Below are 24,253 nucleotides of genomic sequence, written 5' to 3' on the forward strand. Positions count from 1 at the left end.
GGCCAAGGGCAAGGTCCTGCACCTGGGTTGGGGGAACCCCAAGCACAAATACAGGTTGGACAAAGAATGGATTGATATCAACCCTGAGGAGAAGGACTTGAGGGTGCTGATTATCAAGAAGCTCAACAGGACCTGGCAGTGTGTGCTTAAATCCCAGAAAGCCAAATGTATCCTGGGCTTCATCAAAGGAAGTGTGACCAGCAGGTCGAAGGAGGTGATCCTGCCCCTCTACCCTGCTTTTGATACCCTACCTGCAGTCCTGCTTCCAACTCTGGGGCCCCCAACACAAAAGATGTGGATATTTTTGGAGCAATTCCAGAGGAGGCCACAGTTCAGAGGAGCCCTCTGAGCACCAGAGGGCTGGAGCACCTCTCTTCTGAGGGAAACCCAAGAGTGTTGGACTTATTCAGCCTGGAGAAGAGAAGGCTCTGGGAAGACCTTAGAGAGGCTTCCAGCACCTAAAGGGGGCCTACAGGAAATTTGAAGAGGGACTTCTTACAAGGGCCTGTAGTGACCAGACAAGGGGGAATGGCTTAAGCTGAAAAGGGTGAGATTTAGATTAGATATTTGGAAGAAATTCTTTCCTGTGAGGGTGGTGAGGAGCTGGAACTGATTGCTCAGGGAAGCTGTGGCTGCCCCATCCCTGGCAGTGTTCAAGGCCAGAGTGGATGGGGCTTTGAGCAACCTGGTCTAGAGGAAGGTGTCCCTGCCAATGGCAGGGGGTTGAAACTGGATGCGTTTTAAGGTCCTTTCCAACCCAAACTGTTCTGTGATTCCATGCTTGTATGAAGACTCTGCACCAGTTAGCCCAAGGTCTCAAATAGACATCAGTCTGGGTAGACAGGATGGACAGAATGTAAGGACTGTGAACACGAGAGAGCAATGAAGGTGGGCCGAAGCAATGCAACCTGATTTTTAGTGTTTTGTGTATAGCATAGACTTGTGAAGAGTCTGTGTATAAAGCTGCATATAAATCAGAGAAAGAGGACTTTTAAATAAAGAGATTAAAATGTCAGCAATGGAATAAAGCAGCATAATGAGGGCTAAGGGTGAGCTGGAGAGGTTGTGTGCAGAGAGAAGCCAGGATAAAACAGCCACTCATCCTAAGGAAAGTGTGTAACACTGTGGAAAATTCTTTAATAGTCCCCTTGGTGTCCTTACAGCTTTCAGCCTTTGGCTGGCTCTTCCCTGAAGTTTTATTACCTAGGAGATGCTGAAGTCCTCTTACGGCCTTTCTGGATCATCTAGTTATTCTGGAAAGTGTTTATGCTTCAAAGATGGGTAAAATAAGACCATTTGGAACACAGAGATATGGGAGAGACATTTCTTGTTAAAGAAAAATGATGATTGACTTAGATTTGATAATTTTGCTTATCTAGATGAATTAGTTCATAGAAAGGTTATTATCCTGGCGATATCACAAAGAATACATGGAAATACTAGCTTATGAGGGTACCTAGCCCTAACTCAAAAAACCTCAACATTTCACACATATGACCACAGATTTTCTTATTAGCAACCCATGGAGTACAAAAGCTGAGCTTTTAATAGCTTTGTCATTCATTACAGGAAATAGCTACTTAGTCAAGTCTAAACTATATATAAAGCATACCTAAAACTTTTGCAGAAGAGTTATAAGACAATAGCACTGATTAATTACACCAGGGTTTTCAAAACCAGGTTTCAGTAGAGAGTGTCTACAGAAAAGTCACCTTTTTTCTTAAAGAACAAAGATCAAAATCAGCTTGAGTTGCAAGCTAGAGGATAGCCCCAAACAGTCCTTAAATACTTGATTCTAGAATGTATACCTAGGATTTGAAAACCAAACAGTGCACTATGAAATGCTGCACAGGAAGGAAGAAAAAACTTTTCTCGAATGGGAATGTTACTGAATTATCAGGGACTGATAGAGTGCAATTGCCTTTCACATTAGGCAGGGAAAGGATAAAATTCACAATATTTGTAATTTTATTAACTGATTTGTTGCTACATCCCAAAAAACCGACAAAATGCCTATTACAGCGTAATATGTGTCATTCTAGTTCTGCAGAGAACTGCTAATATCATAGATTGCATGGCAATAAAAAAATGAGTGTGTATTACTACACCAGTTTATTTCATCAAATAATGGGGAAAAAATTAATCTTTGACATTATACCAGCATTAAAGATGCGTAGCGTATGGGCATGATATGTGCACCTGGGGACCAAAGTAGAACATGCAAATAACCATTGCTCACATCTATTTTTATGGATAAAACCCCTGAATTTTTGAAGATCATTCCAGAAAGAGTCTTTTTTTTTTTTTCTTTTTTCCCCAAGTGGTTGAAAATCAGTAACTGTGAAAAACAGTGAAGATGTTTTTCTATGTGGAAAGGCTTTATTTTCCTATTTTCCTACGTGGTTATACAGTTTATTCAGGGTGATTTAGATTCCTAGGACTAGGGCATCTCAACAAAGAAACAGCTACTGACAAAACTATTGATAAGGTAGAGTTTTGTGGAGGCAGAGCTTTGGTTTGGGCTGTGAGTGATCAATCAAATTTAGCAATGTATTTAGAGAAGTCATTTTTTTGTAGAAAACAAGTAGTTTTCTTGTACATTTATCAAATTCCCTAAAATAGGTACTAGAGGTCTTGGACACTGAAACTCCTTTCTTCCTTTGGAAAAGCTGGTGATTTGAAAGTAGTAGGAAAAGATTTCAACATAACAGAATCACAACCGATTCTTTTTTCATTTTTCCCCATGTATATCAACCACCTATTTTTTGTGTCTGACAAACCCAAACTTGCGTGCCTTGGAGAAAATTGAACCCTGTTGCCATGTAGTAGAGCTTTTCCACCACTCCTGTGATATTTTTTGTCTCTCCCTGAGCACAGCAGACATATCTGACTCAATTCATTAATTCATTGAGGCAAAGCCAGTGATTTCTGCCACAAAGATGATCGCAGTGGTTGTAAAATCACTGGGAATAGCCACACTGTGCAGGCATCTTTCAGTCAGAGGCATGCCTTGACCATAACCTGAAGAGGAACTCAGTAGCATAGACCTGAAAGGTGCCCAGCTCCATTTGTATGGCCACAGGTGTAAGAAAGGAAACAGAGCGGAAGCCATATGTAGCAAGTCTGGCTTCCAGCTCCCAGGCTCGACATGCCACATATTTGTATGTGGAGTTATGGGCAAATATATATTTTAATATGCTGCAAATAAACTGTGGTTGTAGCTCCTGAAGCTCTCTGCACATACCCCAAACCATATCCAGTAATTTCTATAGTAGCTCATGCAGTCTGCATAGGTAGCTGGCTTACTGAGTTTTCTGCATAGCACCTGGCCTGCCTGGAGAGAGCACATAAACACCTCTTTGCCTTCAGCAAGTAGGAAATGTCCCAGAGCATCTATTTTTACCAGAGTGAGGGTGAGCTGCCATGTTACAGTCGAAACAAAGAGTAATTAGCAATTCATTGAAAAGATACAAGAAAAGAAATCATACAAAGGGGAGTCCTTGCTGCTATCTCACTTTCCTGATTCTTATCTTTTACTTCCTATTTCTGGCTTTTCATTTTGGACTTTGCAGCTCAGCTTCCTTTCGGTGTTTCCCTTTGAATCTTTGCTTCTCGTGTAGCATTGTGCTTATGGCTTTTTGTAAAGGAAGCCTGGGAAAAGGTTGGATCATTCAGGAATGTACGGTAATATATTTTTAGTTTAGGGACTGCCTCTTGGAAATAAGCAACAAGGGTCATGTATTAATCCTTTTCCTATGTTTAAAGAGATATTAATGCTTCCTGCTTAACCACCTTTATGTGTTCAAAAGACTGGATAACAACAGTGGCCAGAATGCTTAAGTTCAGAAGAACTGAGGTGAATTACTCTGTTTTTCAGAGTAAAACAAACAAAGCCTTACAGTATTTGCCTAATAAACAGACTTGTTTACCAGCACAGTTTAATCATGTACCATGAGGTATGTCACTTCATGGGGACCTTGTGGGGTCAAACAACTGGGGTCACGCTTCTCAGAGGGCATAAATACAACCTCAAGACTCCCCCCCTCCCAAGCTGCTTTTGATTGAGAAATTGGTTATTTGCCAAAGAACTAGAAAAAATGTGCTCTGAAGTATTCAGCTGGAAACACACTTCACAGCTCAGTGATGCTAAAGCAGTGATTGCTCAGTTCCCTGTAGCATTGAACCTAAAGGCTGAAAACTTTTCTGCTTCCATAAGAAATGCCAAACATTATATATGGTGAAGTAATTATGATGTAAACTGGCACCAAGACAATTTATACCATAAATTTGGGAAAGAAAAATTAGCTCTGATATGATCCAGAAAATCTTCCACATTTAAAGTATATTTATACCACAGGTTAAATAATGGTGCCAACTTTTCTGCTGCTGATAGCTGGGGAAGCTTTATTAATTCCCATTGCACCAATTTCAAGAGAGAACTTAGTTCAGGGCCTTGCGTTATAATGCTGTTCATTGCAAAGAAAACCTTAATGGATTCAACAGGTAAACCAACAAAGAAACATTAAAATTAGAAGGAGTGATATTGGATTTATTTTGCAACCTAATCGCTAGACAATGTGAAAGATCTGCAATACCATTATTTTCTCCATGCCACTCATGTATAAGACAGATCTCTATTTCTTCATATTGTTTTCTTCCATTACATGTGTTTTTTTATCCATCATAATAATTTACTTTGGCTTCTAGCTCCAAGCACAGAATACAGTTTCCATCTTAGTCCAAATAATATTGGAGAGTTGCTAGGGGAGTGTGCTGATTTCTTTTACGATTTCTTTTCCTCACCACATCTGTCTGTAATTTTTTTTATTTATCATCTCCCTAGGACATTTTTCCGGCTAGAAACCCAAACATGAAATGCAGCCGTTTCAGACCTTTTGGTGTTTTATATAAAGAGCATTTCCTAAATATATTTACAGAACATGATTTTATCAGCTGGTGGTTACTACCAGGCAGAAACACTAAGTGCATGTATGGGTGGGTCTGCACACTCCCCTGTTATCTTCTCTGAGGGAGCAAGCAGGTATGAGTTTAAAGGCAGGTGTGAACTAATTTATGGAAGACTTAAGGGATGGCTCAAGGGAGGGCCTTCCTGCTGCCCTGTGAGGTCTCCTGCACTAAGCATGCAACCTGCTTCTTTGGGCTATTCCACACTTGCGAGCAGATTTGGCCAGGGAACTGAAATTGTTCCTGCCCTTAGCTGTGCTCCCTTGCCCTCTGACTGAACTTAGTTTTTCTCTCCCACTGAGGGGACTGTCCAGTGGGATTATGTGGGCTCCTCAGGTCCACGGCATGTCCTATTAGTATAAAGCAATGTCAGTTTTAGTTAATGCTAGCAGAAATGGGCAGTGGTTTATATTGCCTTGCTGAGTTGTGAACTGCGGGGTGATGTTGGGTTGCACTTTGTTTTTGAACAGGCTTTTGCCATGTTTTAGTTGTGATGGGGGTCATCGGTAAGCACATCCATTTCTAATTTATCTGCTCTTTGTAACCTTGCACTTTTGTTCCTCCTTGGATTTTGCGTGCCAGCTTCACTTCCATGTTTGAAGTTTCCACATCCCAGAGGACAGCTGCATTGGATTTTGAAGATAAAATTATTTGCTACTACTAATTGCTGTAATCTCATAGCTAACAATAGTACTCTGTTGGTTACACAAGACTTCAATGTAATGCTTTAATTTTTACACTTTAAATTCACTGATCAGTCCAAGATTACATGTGAACACAGGCATGAACTAGTGCATGTAAACATCTGCCACCTGGCAACTGTGATTAGAAGAACTGTATTTTAAGTAATTATATACTGTATAAGGTGGATGCCTGCAAATGTTTGACCAAGTATAGTCTACCTTTGACATATGTTAAACATATTAGGTCTCCTCTCCTCTCCATGTTCTTCTACCCATGTATACCAGAATTATATGAAAAACCTACCCAAATTCAATATACTGTATGTTGGTTTTCTCATCTTCTTTGCGAGAAAGGAGTTCAGCTTTTTGTTTGGGATCTATCAGTTCACATTTGCATTCATGAAGAAAAGGCTTTCCTGCTCTCTATTTCCAGCATAGCCCTTCATTTTATTTGGCAGCCTACTCAGTGGCTGAGTACGTACATTGCTCGAGTGGGCAGTGTACTCAGCCCACTCGAGACACAGGGTTCCCAAATAGCAAGCTGGTCACAACATACAAGTTTAGATTGATCTGATTCCCACTAACTTCAGTGGTAGCAACTTTTGGCATGCAGAGATTTATTTATGGCTAGCTTTACTTCTTTTTCCCTTTCCTGTAGATCTTTCTTTAGAGCAGAAATTTCCATCTCTCCGGTGGCTCATCTGTTACACTGAACTCTTTGGTTGTTTGCTGTTTCTTGTCAAGGCTCTAGCAGCATGAATAAATCTAAAAGGAGGATGGAGGAAATTGAGACTTATTTTCTGTTTATTTACACAAATGTCATTGAAGAGCAACATCAGGGCATCCTGTAGAGTTTGACCAGATAGAAATGGTGTAAAGAGGAGGAGAATGAGCTCCCTTGGATCTATGTTGAGGCTGTGCAGACTGCTGGTGATGGATGTGAATTTCCCCCTTTGGTTGTGAGGTCGGGGCAGCTCACTGATCATTCGCCTGAACTTCCTGTGGAAGACCCCACAAAATGCTTGTTTCTGTCTGACCTGTTTTAAGTTCTAGCAGTAATTGTTGAGTGAAATGTTTAATTCATCTCCTCCTAAATACTGATTAAAAAGCACCATTTCGATGCAGGCAGGGAAAACACTACTGAAGCATCTGAGCTTGGCTGTTAAATTACACAATCTCACTTTGTTCCTTAATGTAACTGTCCACATCCTCTCAAAGGGGATAGCAATGATTTATTCTTTTAAAGATTATTCTTCCAGCAGGGAGATGATTCAGTGTGATTTTCTTCTGGCCAAGTGAGCTGTGCTAGTGAGGCAGAGCTCTCCTGTCAGCAGTGCGCCCTGTGATAGAGCGATCCCTGTCCTGCAGGAAGGTAATGCACCCTACTCAGTTTCTTTTTTCTTCGGTTGTGTGTTGTGGGGTTTTTTTCTTTTCTTTTGGCAGATGTCCTTGAGCATTTGAGACGGATGTGAGAGAGTTTTTAGTCCTCATGCAAAACAACCAACTAAACATAACAGATTACATCAGCTCAGGCTTTTCAATTCCTGGATGGCAGCAGAGTGCTAATCCAACCTTCATCCTGGATTTCATAAACTGAAACAAGGGAGGCTGGCAGGAGCAGCGCTGCCGGATTGAGGAAGCTGACGACGGTGCAGCATGTGGGCAACACACTGTATAAAGCTCATAAACTTGTAGGCTGATGTGTGCAGCTACCACTTTGGATTCTGTACTGCTGCTTCCCTCGGCACAAGGCACCAGCAGGCTGAGCATTAAAGCCTGCTCTTCGGAACTGAGCATTTACCCCTGCAAGACATGAAGGGCTTCCTGTTTCTCACACTCCTCCTGATGCCCGTGCACGCTGGAACTGCTTGGAGTGCGAAATACGCAGTAGATTGTCCTGAGCCCTGTGACAGTAACGCATGCAAAAGTACCTTGCGCTGTAAGAGAACAGTGCTGGATGACTGTGGCTGTTGCAGAGTGTGTGCAGCTGCTCTGGGGGAGACTTGCTATCGTACGGTCTCGGGTATGGATGGTGTCAAGTGTGGTCCTGGGCTGAAGTGCCAGTTTTACACTGAGGAGGATGACTTTGGTGATGAATTTGGTATCTGCAAAGGTAACAATATTCACTTTGCATGCACCCACCTTGGCAATTTGACAGCAGCCTACATGTATACCTTGCCTCCTGCTTGAAAGGTCTAAAATGGGATTTTTCCAGCTCATCACTTATCCAAGAAGAATGTTTAAAATACAGGTGTTACATGTAGGAGGACAGGGTTATTAATGTGAGAATATTGTTTAGATTTGGGGACAGGTGTGAGGAAATATGGATGGGGTGTGTTTGGAAATGAGATTTTTGACTGGGACTTGAGAGATGCAGGCACTAGTCCTGATCCTTCCACTGATTTGGTGGGTGGCTTTCTATAAATTGCAAAGACTTTAATCCTGCAAGTCCAACCTTGTCACCAGGTCCCTGCTCCTACTGCACTCTCCCTGGGGTGAGGTTCCTTTGGGCACTGCCTGCTGCCTGCCCGGGGACCAGGTACTCTCTCTGGGGTCTGAGAGATGGAGATAACAGCACCCCCGAGTGCCTGGGGACATTGTTTTGTTTAATTCAGTCCTGCCTTTGAGGTGCTCAGCTACCCTAGGGATGCTGTCAGGGGAGGCAGAGACCTTCCTGCCTGAAAGATGGGAATAACAGAACAGGAGCTGACTGAGAGATGAGCAGCCAGCTACCGCTCTCAGCTTATTCCAGGTATGCTGCATGCTGATTTCCTTAGTCATAGACTAGAATAGCATTTTTCATTTAAGAGCGATCCACACTCCATGCAAAAAGGAGAGGAGAAGTAGGATGAAAGTTTTTTAAAATAAATCATTTTAAAAAAAGGTTTTGCAAAATGTAAATGCAGTGAGTTTTCCTGTGTTCATGTACCACCTCAGTAAGTAGATTACAGATATGCCTTTGAATAACTTCCTTAGAAGTGAAGATGTCTTGGCAGTTAAATATCAGGAGTATTAATAGCCTCAGTTAAAGTAATGACTTAGGACCAGATGCTGCAAAAGTCATTTAGGCTGACTCACATATAGCACACACTTATTTACATTGGTATTTAAAAACAAATTCATGTGCATGTTTGAGAGTGAGACTCAAAATACTACTTTTATTTCTAAGGACTCAGAATCTATGCATATAAATGTCATTATCTTTGGTACACACACCAGAAAAGTGTTTGACTGAGATAGTTGTCTGATCTTCGGTTTATTGAAAGTTATTGCAGTGCGAGGTATGCCTATAATTCTTCTAACAGTTCTTTTGGATGATTATATAGTTTTCAATGTCCTCATAGGAATTTCTTTCCAATAGCACACTTCAAATGGGAAAAAAGAAACACTGAGAGGCATGAGATCTGAATCCCTGCAGCTGAATCTTGGAAGCTCTGTGGAAAATATTTTTTTACTTATTCCCAGCAAGTCAGTGGAAAAAGCCGTATCTTGACTTAGAGTTGTAAATTGGTATCTGAGGATTGTATTCCCATATATTTATTTGCACTATTATTGATGTAATTTCCAATTCCTTTTCATTTTTTCATGTCAGGTCTGAGATAGTACAATGTCTTTCTGTATGAATGTGAATTTTATCAGGCAAATTATGAGGCCAAGTATTATTTTTTTATATCCACTATGATATCATATCACTCATTTTGATAACTTCCATGTTTGTACTAATTCACAGGGTCAGGATGGCTGGCTTTATTGTCTCCAATGTCTGCCACTCATTTACTTTGAAGTTGTGAAAAAATGATCTGAACTCTCTGTTCTTCAATTTCTTATTTTTAAAATGTGAAAGGCATGGACAGAATAAGTTTCAGAGCAATTTTTTGAGCACTTTTAGTATTACAAGACTGATAATATAATGATCATATTATTATCAATAGCAATGCCGTAACTGTCCAAACCAGACTAAGAAATACTGGTTCTCTGCACTTTTGTTACTAAATACCTTCTTTACCTGCTGTATAACTGTCACAGTAAAGACCCTGCTCTTGCACCCCCTTAGATCAGTAGGAGCTGCTTCTGCTGAACAAAACCTTCTAACAGCAAAACTGACTCAGATCTCGGTTTTATCAAACCTGAAGAGCAACATCAATGACAGATTATTCCACATGGAGCCAACTGCTTTGTCTCAGACTTGTTTCCTTGTTGCTGTGCACAGCACTGCATCCCACCACTCTGAGCTGAGCAGCTGAACACCTGCAGCAGGCAGATTGATGCTCCATGTGGTGTGTGCTCTCAGTTTGTCCCTCGGGGAGAATTGTGCACACAAAACCTGTTTCACTTTGGCAAGGCTTTGTTTTTGTTTTATGTGGACCAACAGCAGATCAAAGAGTGTCCTTGCTTGGAAAGGGGAGTCTGGGGAAGCTCATTGAGGTGATCCAGGCTGGAGGGATTCACCATGCAGTTGCTACAAGGGAACTGGTCAATTTTACAGCGTTTTCATTTATAAAAGTATAACCTCTGGACATGCAGAGAATTGTAAAATATTGATTTTATTTTGGGGCATTAACCTGATTTTCAGATAGCTGCACGGCAAAACTAAATATTTGCGCTGATTCAAAAGGAGACTGGGCAAGCTCAGAAGGATAGCACTGTTGTGGGGTTATATGCTGAGAAACCACATCTGTCTGAGGAGGTCCCAGAACTGAAGATGGGGGAGAATATGATAAAGGAGGTATAATTTCTGCTTATCACAGTGATCTTCCCTCAAGTGTTTTGTGGGAACCTAGTCCAGCCCTGAATGGTCGTGCATCGGCCCTTAGGAGCTGAATTTGAAACTCTCCAGGACTTGCCATTTAAGGTGACCATGTACCCCAGGTTGGCAAGAACAGGCTGGGCATAAGGACCTTTCCCCTGGGACATCCCAAAATTCTCTTGTGATGATCTCTTGCGTGGGGGTTTGGAAAGAGGACAATGGAGCTGGGTTTTCCTTGTCTCCATCTCTTCAGCTATGGTCCTGGGAAGATACCCTGTTCAACAGCAAGGCAGAGGAAATCAAGGGCTGTGACCCCAGGTTTAAACCCTCTGGGAAGTTATGTGGTCCAGCAGAATATGTGTCAGCTATGGAATAGGGCAAATCCTCTGCACCTGACTTAATTTTTTAAGAAGCATTTTGTCCCATCCTGATAGTTGCCCTTTGGTGCTCCTCTGTGAGCTTGCTCAGGGACAGGAGATTTGAACTGGGGCAGATGACTAGGTGACCAGATGCAGGTATAACCAGCAGCTGCCTTAGTGCCAGTTATCCCTTTACTGCATACTCACTTTTCAAGCTGGAGATGTAGGTGAGTTCTTTGCTATCTGCTGTGGGAAGTCAGACTTCTGTTGTATGAGAAGCCATCGGGTAGGGGAAGGCTCTTCCCCAGGAGCCAGGAGTGCCTCCAGCAGAAAGGTGCATTTGCTGGATAGTTCCTCAGGTTTGGGCAGCAGTCTCCACTGAGCAGATAAGCAGTGGCCCCAGCCACAAGCTGCCCATGGCAGCAATAAATTGCTGCTCTAAATCATGACAGTCATATAAGTAACACAGTTATCATTCCCAAACAGTGAATTCAGGAACTTTCTGAAGTTTTCTTTTCTAAATCCAATGTTAATCCTTTATGACTATATACTTACATATTCATATTGCCTTTAATTTGCATTTCAATATTACAAGTGTTTCACAGAAGAATTACTAATAACACATTGGAAGTAAGTTATAGGAAGAGAAATTGTGTATATAATGTGTGTCAAGGTTTGTTAAAACTGGAAAATACTTGTAATAAGCAGATGGCTTGCTGAAATTCTTCAGTTAATGTTTAGCTGATCTCCACTCAAAGGTTTTCCCCTTTTAAGGATATAAGCAGATAGGCTACTAAGACAGCAGCTAACTTGGATCACTGAGGACTGTTTTGCTATATTACTTTTTTTCAGAGTGTCCCTACGGTACCTATGGCATGGAATGCAGGAAAACCTGCAACTGTCCCTCTGGCATCTGTGACAGAGTAACTGGGAAGTGTCTGAAGTTTCCGTTTTTTCAACTGTCTGCTTCCAAGCCTCCAAACCGACGAAAAATCGTCTCACACACAGGTAGGACTTTGTTGGGCAGTTGGTTTTAGCAGAAATCACCTTGTACGTGGTTTACTGCCATGCTGTGTACGCTGCGTGTGAGCCGTGTACTTTGCTGGAGCTGTGCAAACAGCTAACTGCACACAGTACATTTATGCTCCTTATTGGCAGCTCCCCTAACATAAGGCAAGGAGTTAGGTAAGCTGTGACACATGCTAAAAACATTCTGAAATCCCAACAGGGGTGAAATACTTCACAACTGTTGCATGTGCTAGGAGTACGGCATCTTGTGTGCAATGGGAAGCTATGCCAGGGTTTGCATTAGTCACTTGAGATGTGGTGCATGTACCTGCTATGTGTAGGATTTCACTAAGTTTTACTACTGTTAGCTAATATATGGCAAAAATAAAATCCCAGAGCTTTATACATTTCCAGATGTCAGTAGGCTGTTTTATTGTAGTAATTTATAGCATTATTTCTAGAATAAATTCTTACCTGTAAGATTATGTCTGAAGCCTGAAACCAGAACTTTTCAGAATTAAAACTGCAGAGTTTTTGAAGCAGAAAAGAATTTTTTAAAGCTGGGATTAAAATTTCTTCCTGTTTTATTCTCCACATGATGCTACAGAGGTATATTTAACTGAACAATGCTCACTCTAAATTTAAAATATCAATCAATATAAATATGAATATGTTAAATAAATATCAAAGATTTAATCATCGATCTACTGGGATCTTTACTAGGATTTCACCCCAAAGTATTCAAATTTTATTTCTTCTTCAAGTGCAGTTTGTATGCCTTATTTTGATTTTCTCCTGTTACAGTAAGCTATCTAGAGTTTGCTGCCTTAATACGTGGTTTATCTTTCCCACACGCTCCATTTAGTTGGACAGAAGCAAATTTCTACAGCTTACGACCATGCCATTTTTAAAATGATCTTGATTTCATCTTCATGAGATGCATCAGTTATGAACTTTTTGTATTTTTCTGTATGATTGTGCTCTTTTGCCTTTTCCAGCTTTTGTTACCAAGGGTGATGAAATCACAAGAGAAAATACTTCTGTCTTGCTTTTTATTTCCTGCATCCAGCCTATATTCCAAATCTTCCTAAGTAGCTTGTTTTCATCAGTTCCTCTTTCCCTGTCCTCCTCTTGCCTTTGGTCACAAACCTTCTGCTGCCTCGATGTTTAGCACCTTGTCTGCTCCCAGCCAGAGTGAGATACTGACCCCATTTTTTTACCAGTGCAAAGGTTTCACACTGATTTCTGTCCCCAGAGGTCCATCACTGGAGGTAGACCAGGGACACTGTGTGCAGTACTGCATGGGATGGTCACACGCAGTTTCATTTAATAGTGGTTAGAGGTAGCTACAGCACTTAGGACAGATCCTCAGTGAATTAAACCATCTGTGAATGCCTCTGGATTTTGAACAGACAGGTTTCTGGCCCCTATGTTTTATAAAGACATTATGACTACATATACCCTACTAAATTTAACATTGCCGAAGCATGTTCCTGGATGTTGCAATTTGACCACCTTCATGGTTGAACAGTAGGGCAGTGGCTGGCGTGCTTTGTCCCAGTCTATATTCAGCTGTGCCGAACAACCTCAGCCACAGCTCAGGAATCAGTGTCAGCCAGGGATCATTTCCTGTGGGCAAACTGGGTATCTTTTGCCCTCTTTTGGAGAGTGAGAGAGTTTAGTGGCATGCACTAGGCTATTCCATGCCAGCTGGCCTCAGTCAGAGAATAGCTCCAGGCATGCTCAATTTACTACTGTAGCTATTGAGGATGTGGCGCTTGGTCCCTTGTCATCCTGGAGTGTTGTAGTGAGCCTGGAAACTGCACTCAAATCACCCCCCTTATGCTTAAACTAAAGGAAAGCACATCTGGCTTACGCCATAATTTGCCAGAAATTTTGCAGCTGAATAATTGGAGGGCATTCAGGGAGATTCCTGCAAGATTTGTCAACTAATTTTTTTCTGAAGTGTTCCCAAAACCAGGGATATTGCTGTGTGACAGTACTTTAATTGTCTCATTTTCATGAAACCCACCTTTATGTTTGTATGTTTTCAGACAATGACATGGCATCAGGGGATGGCAATTCTGTAAAAGAGGAATTCGTTAAGGAGAAAACTATTCGCTCTCCAGTAATGAAATGGCTAAATCCTCGCTGATATTTACTCATACTCATAAGACTTTCAAGTGAATGCATTTCTCACAGATTACTGAATATGCAACAACACACTTTAAGAACAAAGTAGATGTATAGCATATGAAAATGTAACCTCTGAAGGCAAATTGTTATTCTGTTTCCATGAGAAAAATGTTTACTTAAAAATAGACTGTACAGTGTATATGATTTTTAATATTTGTTTTGATAAGTATTTGAACAGAAATGTATTGTGGATTCCTGAATGTACAGTAATGTTAAAAAACCCAACACAATTCAACCCTCCTCATCTAAATAATGCCAGAGGCTGACTTTTGCAGCCTGAGGCAGGGAGAGCTCTCACTGAATTCAGTGGACAGTTTGAGTGAGTAAAACTATTGGTGTGGAGCCAATGTGAAAGGAACTCACATAAACAAATCCCAGGATAGCAAACAACACCCCTGAACCACAAGAATAATAATAGCATAGGAGCACAACAGTGTGAATTAAATAAACCAGTGTTAGTCATTAGTCGTTTTCTGGTTTTTGGAAGTTTGGTGACAATTCCTCAGAGATAAACACATCTTTCTTCAGTAAGAAAACACCCAGAATTTAAGTTTGTACATTGTGAATAATTTAAACAAGACACTGCAGCCATATATTGTATTTAGCTGGATTTCTAAAGTTAAATTCTGTACAGAGAAGCAGCAGCTTGGTAAATTCTACAATTTGTAGATGGGGATCTGAAAAGAAACAAGCTGTTTAGCATTATTTAAATATATATGTTTCTGTAAAGTAGCTACTATGGTGTGTTAAGGTGATGTCTGCATTTCATGGGGAACAATGGGTCCAATGCCAGAGCCTAGCAAATGAACCTTTGTAATTTCCATCTTCATTGCTGGCTGCAGCCCATCTGCCACTCACAGGGAGTTCATCTGGTTCAGTGCAGGGAAGGCTTGGACCTTCATTAAGTGGTAGTAGTGCCACCACAGCCTATAGTACATAGTTTCTTACTTGCATGAGCAAGCGGTCCCATTTCTAAAGGCATTCCCAATGCCTTTAGAGAGTCCAAATCCTGATTCAAAGCCAGCATTAGTGGGTGCAGGCTGCCTTCACATGGGAAAGCAGTGCTGAAAAGTGCTCTAGAACAAGAGAATGATGACAGTGGTAGACACCCAAATGTCAGCATATCAGTGAAGGCTCTCTTACGGTGATAACTGGACACACACAGACAAAAATCTTAAAATAGCATATACCAGATTTAAATGTGTGCTGAATGGTTAGGTCTGAGAGGGAGCAACATTATCTTGGGCTATTTACAAGCAAGCATGTTGATTCTGGCCTACTGTTATCAAAATCAATTTTTCTTGATTTCAGTGAGAGCAGGATCAAACCCATGGTCCTTCAGCAGACTGAAGAGAATTATTTAAAGAATGTAGTAAATATTTGCATACATTATTATTATTTTGCAATAGTGTCATAAATGACATTACAAGTTCTTGAATGTATATGTAATAAGCTGGTTGATTAAAAAAATTGTATGATTATTATTGTTCAATAAAAAAAAACCCTGAAAGCATTGCTGTCTATTTTTCCTATCCATTAATGGCAGAGTCAGACTGCTGGTGATGGCACAGCCATGGTGCATGCAGAGTAGGTACACTTCCACAGAAACCTTTTCTCAATGGCTGCACCTGTTTCAGGGAATTTTCTGGGCACCGCTCTCCATTGCTGAAGCTGAGTAGTGGCCCATGTTCAGAATGGTTTGTGTCCATACCAAACATGACCTCCAAAACAAGGTGGCTGGATCCAGATTGCCTACTGGGGACAGCTCCTTCCTGGCCTACTCCAATACAGGAAGAGTCTGGGAGTCTTGCTGGCGCAGCCACCACCATGCCAGGGACCATTTAGCCCTGGGGCAGTGACTGCTGCTCCTTGGCACTGCTTGATTTATCATGTAACCTGTGGATCCACACCTGGTAAGTCAGGAGAAAGGAGAAAGAGGAGAGGGAAGCCTGTAGAATTTTTTTGGATGGAGGTTCCAGGATGAGCTTGTAATCAAATTTTATTCTTTGAAATGTCTGCCTGTTGCTACTAGTGGCAATGGGACTACACTGGTAGAAGAAATAATGCAAATGATCATGGAATCATAGAATAAGTTGGAAAAGACCTTTAAGGTCTTTGAGCCCAACCATTAACCTGACACTGCCAAGCCACCATAAACCCCGTCCCTAAGTGCCACATCCACGCATCTTTTAAATGTCCCCAGGGGTAGTGACTCCACCACATCCCTGGACAGCCTGGTCCAGTGCTTGCAAACATTTCAGTGAAGAAATTTTTCCTAATACCCAGACTAAACCTCCCCTGGAGCAACTTGAGGCCATTACCTCTTGTCTTATTGCTTGTTCCTTGGGGGAAGAGAGTGGCCAGCTTCTAGCTTCATCTTCCTTTCAGGTAGTTGCAGAAAGCGATAAGGTCCTCCCCGAGCCTTCTCTTCTCCAGACTGAACCCCCCCCCGGTCCCTCAGCTGTTCACCATCACACTTGTGCTCCAGACCCTTCACCAGCTCCGTTGCCCTTCTCTGGCCCTGCTCCAGCACCTCCATGTCTCTCTTGTAGTGAAGCCCCCAGAACTGAACACAGGATTAGAGGTGCAGCATCCCCAGTGCCCAGTATAGGGTTAGATGATCACTGCCCTGTCCCTGATGGCCACACTATTGCTGATACAGGCCACGATGCTGTTGGTCTTCTTGTCTGCCTGGGCACAAGCTGGATCATGTTCACCTTCATCAATCAGCAGCCCCAGGTCCTTTTCCATGAGCAGCTTTCCATCCACTCTGCTCCAGGCTTGAGGCATTTCATGGGGTTGTTGTAGTCCAAATGCAGGACCCGGCACTTTGCCTTTTTGAACCTGATACCATTGGCCTCAGCCCATTGATCCAGCCTGTCCAGATCCCTCTGCAGAGCCTTCCTACTCTCAAACCTCACAAGTTTATTGAGGGTGCACTCAATCCCCTTATCCAGGTCATTGATAAAGATATTAAATAGGACTGGCCCTTTAGGATTGCCTCCCAAAGGACAGGAAGTGACGCTTATGGAACCAAGGGTTCTTCACAGGCCTCTTTTTTTATTTCCTACCCCTTTATCTTTCTACCTGTCCCTTCACATCTTTCCTGGCTCGCCATTGAACACTCAACTCACTGCCCCTGTGGACTGTGTTTTAAACTTTTTTCCTTTCTTAACTCTGTGTTCCAGACATTGCCTTCTCACCTAACCTTTCCTGCCCACACAAACCTGGAGGTAGCCACAGATGCTCTTCTCTTCTGGGGAAAAAGCCATAAGATGGTTCATCATACAAAGTTTCTAGTTTCTAAATTTATTCTGGGGAGGTTATATATTATTTCCAGTATAAATGTGTTTGGCAAACAGGCCTTTTTTCTAGTAGGTATACTTTTCTCAACTACTAAACAGTAAACTAGTAATATACAAACTGCCTCTTATTTTATATTTAATATGAAGTGACAATAATAAGAAATATGTGGTAATGCAATATTATAGCTTCTATTATAGCCTGTATTATAGGATGTTGCAGTCCCCATTACATTTCAGACAATATACAATCATATATTTCAGAGTGACATCTGAAATATACAGAAAAGTCTGAAACACATGCATTCCATTATTAAAATTACAATATGTAATAAATATATTTCTAGTGTAGACCAACTTTTAATGAAAAAAAGCTTTATCAGTTTCAACCGCAAAACATGTTTACCATACTTTAATGTACAATTTCATTACATAAATGCATTCAAACAAGTATTGTGAGATGTATTGTGGCCTAATCACCAGGCTGTGATTAACAATATAAATTTGCCACTCTGATCTGCCAGGATACATGTATTAGACCAAAACCACCACGGTATGTATTTTAAATTAAAATATATTTATTATCACCTCTGTACATGCTTGCTATCTGTTTAAAAGGACTGTCAGGTCGTAGCAGTGCTTTGAAAGTATTTCCTGACACCTGCGAAGTTGGTAAATATTTCCTGGTTTTGTTGTGTCTGCTGAAAATAGGAATTTTACAAGTAGGACTGATAACTTGACAGGCACCACAATGTCCAGTTTGGCACGTCTTAGCGTGGTTTCCACTGGGGTTTGTGACAGTCCAAGGGAACTTGGGATGACAAACTCAAGTGCTCTGGCTTTCTTGCCCTTCTGAAATAGGCACCAGAGCTGTTCAAGTGTAGTCAATTGTCCATCTGTCTTCAGTGTGGATAACAGGCCATGTACAACACCTCTGCATGGCTCATGTTTGCAGAATGGACAAGTACAGCAAGTAATAGGTGTTAATGCAGTGAGGCCCTAACTCATCTCCTGGCGCAGCAGCTGCCACTGATCCCTGTGCCTGTGCTGGGTTCCTTGCCTATGGCTGGGGTGGTTGGTGCACCCATGCCCAGAGAGCCCGGCTCTCCTGCAGGCGCTGGCTGGAATCTGGCCCCAGCAGCCTTGTATCCCATATGCTGCTTCCTGCAGGATTCTCAGGGCAGGCAGATGCTCTGTGTAAACAATTAAACCTGTGTTTGGATGAAGAAGAAGACAGAGATTTCCTTAATCTTGTTAGTACATGATGCTCCTGATCCTCCCTGATCCCCTCCCATTCATGGTGCTACCAAAGGAGCTGCAACTCAGATTCGTGTGCTATTGCTTTCTAATTTTGGAAGCTGTCAAGTAAACATTCAACTGGAATTAAGGGCAACAGTTGTTAATGCATGAACTGATGTTCACCATTCTAACGAGACAGATTAACTTCTTGAAATGACATAACTGATGCAACCTTTCTGCTCTGCAAATGCTGAGCCTAAAAAATCGTTATTTGATAAACTGAGACAAGTGAAATCATACCAACATTACTTGAAAATGTCATTCTTCCTCACAAGAGAAACATCTATTTTTGAAGAACAAATAATGGATTGGAATGCCATTGAAATCCAAACACAATATTAGTATGTTCCTGAAAAAAAAGGTACAATGCTGGGGGAGAATGCACCAGAGCCCTTGCAGCTGTGTCACACTTTCCTGTTTGTTATTTTTAGTTTTCCATTCCTGCTCTTTATTTTGGGCTTTGCTTTGCTTCCTATGCAGCTTCCCTTTAACTCCTGTATAGCTCCGTCTTACATATTTCAGGCACTTGGCTTTTCTTTTTTTTCCTTCTCTTTTTTTTGGCTTCAAAGGAAACCCAAGCTGCACTGTCCACTTTCAGGAACTCCTGTTTCTCTTGGCAGTGGTTGAGTTCTTGGTTTTCTAAAGGCATTTAGGAAATGTACATTGCTAGTTTTCAGCTTTGAACATGCTCAGGCTTTGTAAGCATAAGAAAAAAGCATCACACAAGAAGAGCCTGAGTCTGCCCTTCAGTATATGCTGGTCTTTGCACATGGGAAACCACCAGTGTCCAGTCCCACATTAAAGTTCCAGAATGGCATTTAATAAATGAAAGGAACAAAATGGGCTCTTGTGAAACACTGCATTACAGAGAAATCACCTCTTGCACTCCCTTACCCCCACCTTGCTTTTACATTGACATATTTGTAATACTGTACAGCCATACAAGATGATCTGCAGAACAGGAAATGTTATCACCTCTTAAAGCCATACCACAAACCTTACATTACCAATCGCTCTGCTGGTGGCCTAGGACCTGTCTGCACAGCAGCAACCAGGAGCCCCAGCTGATGTTTAAAAGCATAGAAGGTTTTTCTGGGGAAAGTTTTATTTCCGACACAACAAACCTCAGTGCAGGGAATGCACTTCATTGCAGGTGTGCACCCAGAGACACAGCAGCCACACGCACGTCAAAAAGGTGTTAAAAGTCCACCAAACCAAACCCTTCGAGATTTTGACACTGATTTCATGATTTCCTGGGACTTGGCTCCCAACTGAGACTGAAAGCTTGGGGCTGGCAGTATTGATACTGACCAACAGAAGGTACAGAGCACACAACAAAGGACGGTGAACAGTGAAAGCGTTTGCTTCCCTCCCCTAATTCTCCCACCTCCCTACTTTGAAAAGCCTCCTCAAGCTACTGAAATTTAGGTGCTACCATAGCAAGTCACAGCGTCTGGCTCCCTCTGGCCAGCATGTATGCAGGCAATCCAGCACTGCCAGTCACAGCACCTTTCCATCAGCACACCTGGCTTAACAGTGATGAAACAATGGCTGATGAAAACTATGCACAAATGCCCTGGGCACAAAATTAAATGGTTACCAAGGCAGCACAGGCTATACCTGGGAGGAGAATTACCTTTTTCCCAAGTTCTCATGGTGTTCAAGTCTACAGTTAGCTTGTTTCTGTCTTAGGTAAGCAGATGATCTAGTGTGGGGTCTGTTTTCTATTGATCCCCAGGGTGGAAGCACAAAAATTATAAGGTGGGATCAGTCTCAGCTGACTCAATAGGGTCAAACACTGTGACACCAGGAACACACAGGAAGCACATGGTAGCTGATCTCAACCCTTGGTAACCCTGATCTCAACACTTTGTAAAGTAGAGCAGTGCTGTTGCTCACCTCAGTGAAGGGTATAACATAAGGAAGGAGTAAGAACAGCCATACCAAGTCAGACTAAATATTCTTCCAGACCAATATGCTCTTCATAATGACCCTTAGCTCCCTAACAGCCATCCAATCTGCCAGTCTTTTTCTGAGGACCTCCTTGGGATCTGGCACCTTTTCCCAATGACCAGACCTGTCATAACAACAAGGCAGGGGATTGTTCTGGGAAGTGCCTACCAGCGCAGGTGACAGAGATATTTGTGCTGTGTTGCAGAATAGCCCTGAAAGACTCAGCTGTGAATGGAGCTGTTGGGCAGACAACAGTCTAGTCACTTCATGAAGTGCTGGTCCACAGGGTAACTTCTTTGAAACCCTTGGTTTTTTATTACCTCAAGTAATTCTTGAAGAAACAGCATTGAGCCCTAACCCTTGGCCTCACAGTGCTCATTCTCCAATGTGAGCCATGTAAGCCTCTCAGCTGCCCACAGCACATTAGCAAATTATACAGTTCCCCTTTGCTGTATGCCTGGGCAGATGAGGCTCCTTGGGTGCCTTTGCAGGGTGGTGGGTACTCAAGAGCCCTTTCCAATCTCTTCATTTTGAACATTTTATTTTTGTTTTATTTATTTTTCTTTCCTTTTACCAGCTCTTACCTTTGCAGTCACCTCAAAGACCCGAAAAGACCAGGCTTAAAGGCTGTTGACAGGCTGCATTTCAGGGGCAGTGTGCACAGCTGCAGCTGACCTGGCAGTGGCTGGAATTAACGGGGAGGAAAGCCCAGTAACCTTAATTCTCCAATTAAGTCTGAGCCTATAATCAGCTCACTGTCCATGCACCAGCCTCTCTTACTGCACACTGAGTAAGGGTTCTTTCTGAGGACTCTTATACTCCTAGGATCAAAATAAAATGCCAAAAATAGCTATCGTGGCCAATCAATGTGAACTACCTGGTTCCATATGTAAGAGTTTCTCCCTGATCCGTGTGTTTCTGTCCTACGAACTACTGTATCATCAAAGTCATAAAACATCTCATTTTCTTTATTTATGCCTTTAAATGTTGGAATGGAGAGAACAGTTAATCTTTGTGATATTTTTTTATCCCCCATGGGACATCAAGGTGAGGAGATGTTGAAGAACTACAAATAAGAAAAAAAGGAGAATCATATAGTGTCATACTCAGGCACAGTTTTGTTCCACCAGGACACAAACTACTTCTGTATTACATGGGGAATTTGGTGAAAAAATAGATATAATACATACTATCCCCACATAAATTGGAATTTTACTTTTCACAGCATCTGCCATTTTTGTTTTCTGTTCGGATTTGTAGATCCCCAAAGCTTTTGACTAAATCCTGCTTCCAATAAAGGAAGGAGGAAAATTTATGTGACTGGAAAATAAATAATGGGAACAGTAGCACTGTCTGAGGAGTATGAAATTGTCTTATGCTGTTTATTATCAGAGTGGGAGTTGCTGCAAGAAATACAAACATAAACCTGGGTTAAACATTCAGTGGAGATAAATACCCTTGCACTAATCTGTACTTATTTGTGTTCATTACATGGATGTTCTTTACTTTCTGCATGAATGTGAATACCCTTACTCTATTCTCCTGATGTTTCAGCCTTCTCTGCTCTCTGGAACTCCCTGTATTTGCAGACAGGTCTCTGCTGTGAATGAGAAGTAAGGTCTGCCCATTATGTTGTGCAGCGAAAAGACTTTTTTATGAATCAAAAAATGTGATCTCTATTTAGAAAAACACAATATATCCTCATTTCATGTAAACAATCTGACCTTCAGGTGGAATGCAGCCAGAGAGGCTATAAATAGCACCCTTAATAAGAAAGGAGACAGAAGCATTTGCACTTCAGCTGGCAGTGCTCACATATGGAGAAATGGAAAATGAGGTACCTGTAGCTCTCATGCTCTAGAAAACTCACATGCAATTTTCACAGCAACTCAGTTGAATCTGTGCTGGGCAGGTAAGAACATTCTTCTTTTGAAAACAGTGGGGACCCCTGTGTATTACAAAACATTTTCACCACCTTGTGGTGTGGTGCTTCCTCCATCATTTCATGAGCACCTCAGAGTCATTAGTGTGCTCCCCATCAGTGCACTCATAGGCAGAAAGGAGCTACAGCTTACAGATGGCAAGCTGAAGAAAGAGGAGGCCAAATGTCCCACCCAGGACCCCACCTGTACTCATGCCAAAGCAAGGGCTCCAGCCAGCTGTTGCAGGTATCGGACTAATGACCTTCATAATGGATCATTTAATCATAGAATCATAGAATGGTTTGGGTTGGAAAGGACCTTAAGATCATCAAGTTCCAACGCCCCTGCCATGGGCAGTGACACCTCACACTAAACCACATCACCCAAGGCTCTGTCCAACCTGGCCTTGAACACCGCCAGGGATGGAGCATTTACCACTTTTTTGGACAACCTGTGTCAGTGCCTCACCACCCTCACAGTAAAGAATTTCTTCCTAGTACCTAACCTGAACTTCCCCTGTTTAAGCTTTAACCCATTACCCCTTGTCCTACCACTACAGTCCCTAATGAAGAGTCCATCCCCAGCGTTCTTATAGGCCCCCTTCAGATACTGGAAGGCTGCTATGAGGTCTCCATGCAGCCTTCTCCAGGCTGAACAGCCCCAACTTTCTCAGCCTGTCTTCATAGGAGGTGCTCCAGTGCCCTGATCATCCTCATGGCCCTCCTCTGGACTTGTTCCAACAGATCTATGTCCTTTTTATGTTGAGGACACCAGAACTGCACACAATACTCCAGGTGAGGTCTCACGAGAGCAGAGTAGAGGGGCAGGATCACCTCCTTCCACCTGCTGGTCACGCTCGTTTTGATGCAGCCCAGGATACGGTTGGGTTTCTGCAATGCTTTCAAAATGAAGGCTCTGATTTTTAAAGAAGTGTCCTGATTTAATGAAGTTCTTTCAAAATGTTTCCAAGGTAAACCTCCTTGCATCCAGTGGCTTAATGGGAAGAAGGATGTCTGTAGTTTGACTTCTGGTAGCTATGATTTGTACAGTTATGTACGGTCGAGGACTTGATTTTGGTACAGAGTGTGCATCTTCTCTGCTTCCTAGAGCCTTATCATTTTAATGAAGAATCTGAGCAAGAGATGGCTACTGCTGCAGTTTGATTTATCACAGCTCAGCAAGTTACGAATGTTCCCTTCATCTCTGGGCAGATGTTTGCTTCTGGCATGCTTGTGCATCTTCACAACTGTTTCTCCTGAAAGACTCATGTGAAAGTTATGCTGACTGACTGCCATTACCTGCGATTAAATTTTATTGATTTTCTCAGGGAACATAAGCTAAACCATAGGAGCATCCTCTCCACAGCCTCTGCCCCTCCTGGGGCAATAGAAGCAGAAAAATCCAGAAGGACAGATAATAAAATCAGTATCAGTTCTGTTGTATTCCTCAGACATGCTGTAAAAACATTGTATGTCCTAGGTTTTATTTTATTTTTCAAACTCACTGCAATGGCATGGAAACCTGGAAGTCCTGCTTCCCTCCTCAAAACCAGGCCTGCTTCTCCTACAATGCAAACAACATCCTCCACATCAGAACAAAAACCGAATAGACACACCATCAAAGCCATGTAAAAAGCACCAGCTGCCCGGACACGTACCAGGACAGCAAAGCTATTTACCCTAGGAGCCTTTCAGATGATTCAGGTCAATTCTATTGTACATGGAGTTGACTCACGTAACTGTGAGACCTCATTGTCCCTTTCCCTCTCTGCTTCCCTCCTTTTGTTTCATGCCATTGTTTCTAGGTAGACATTAAAATG

The 24,253-nt window shown here is 42.1% G+C and overlaps 1 protein-coding gene across 1 annotated transcript; it reads left to right on the forward strand.

Moving 5' to 3' along the window:
* Nucleotides 1-7,140: 7,140 nt before the first annotated feature.
* ESM1 (endothelial cell specific molecule 1) lies at nucleotides 7,141-14,925 on the forward strand. The gene is made up of 3 exons (XM_061372098.1): nucleotides 7,141-7,761; nucleotides 11,607-11,762; nucleotides 13,817-14,925. Exons 1-3 carry the CDS (start codon nucleotides 7,461-7,463, stop codon nucleotides 13,915-13,917), a joined length of 558 nt encoding a protein of 185 aa, XP_061228082.1. The 5' UTR covers nucleotides 7,141-7,460; the 3' UTR covers nucleotides 13,918-14,925.
* Nucleotides 14,926-24,253: the final 9,328 nt, after the last annotated feature.

Source organism: Neopsephotus bourkii, unplaced genomic scaffold, assembly GCF_033783945.1.
Source record: "Neopsephotus bourkii isolate Nb327-2 ecotype Australia unplaced genomic scaffold, CSIRO-AGI_Nbou_v1 NB_1594, whole genome shotgun sequence".
In the NCBI taxonomy this organism is placed as follows: domain Eukaryota; kingdom Metazoa; phylum Chordata; class Aves; order Psittaciformes; family Psittacidae; genus Neopsephotus; species Neopsephotus bourkii.

Coding starts and splice junctions, on each gene's coding strand:
- ESM1 (XM_061372098.1), top strand. CDS start 7,461: ATGAAGGGCTTCCTGTTTCTCACACTCCTCCTGATGCCCGTGCACGCT. Junction 7,762..11,606: donor TGAATTTGGTATCTGCAAAG/GTAACAATATTC, acceptor ACTTTTTTTCAG/AGTGTCCCTACGGTACCTAT. Junction 11,763..13,816: donor AAAAATCGTCTCACACACAG/GTAGGACTTTGT, acceptor GTATGTTTTCAG/ACAATGACATGGCATCAGGG.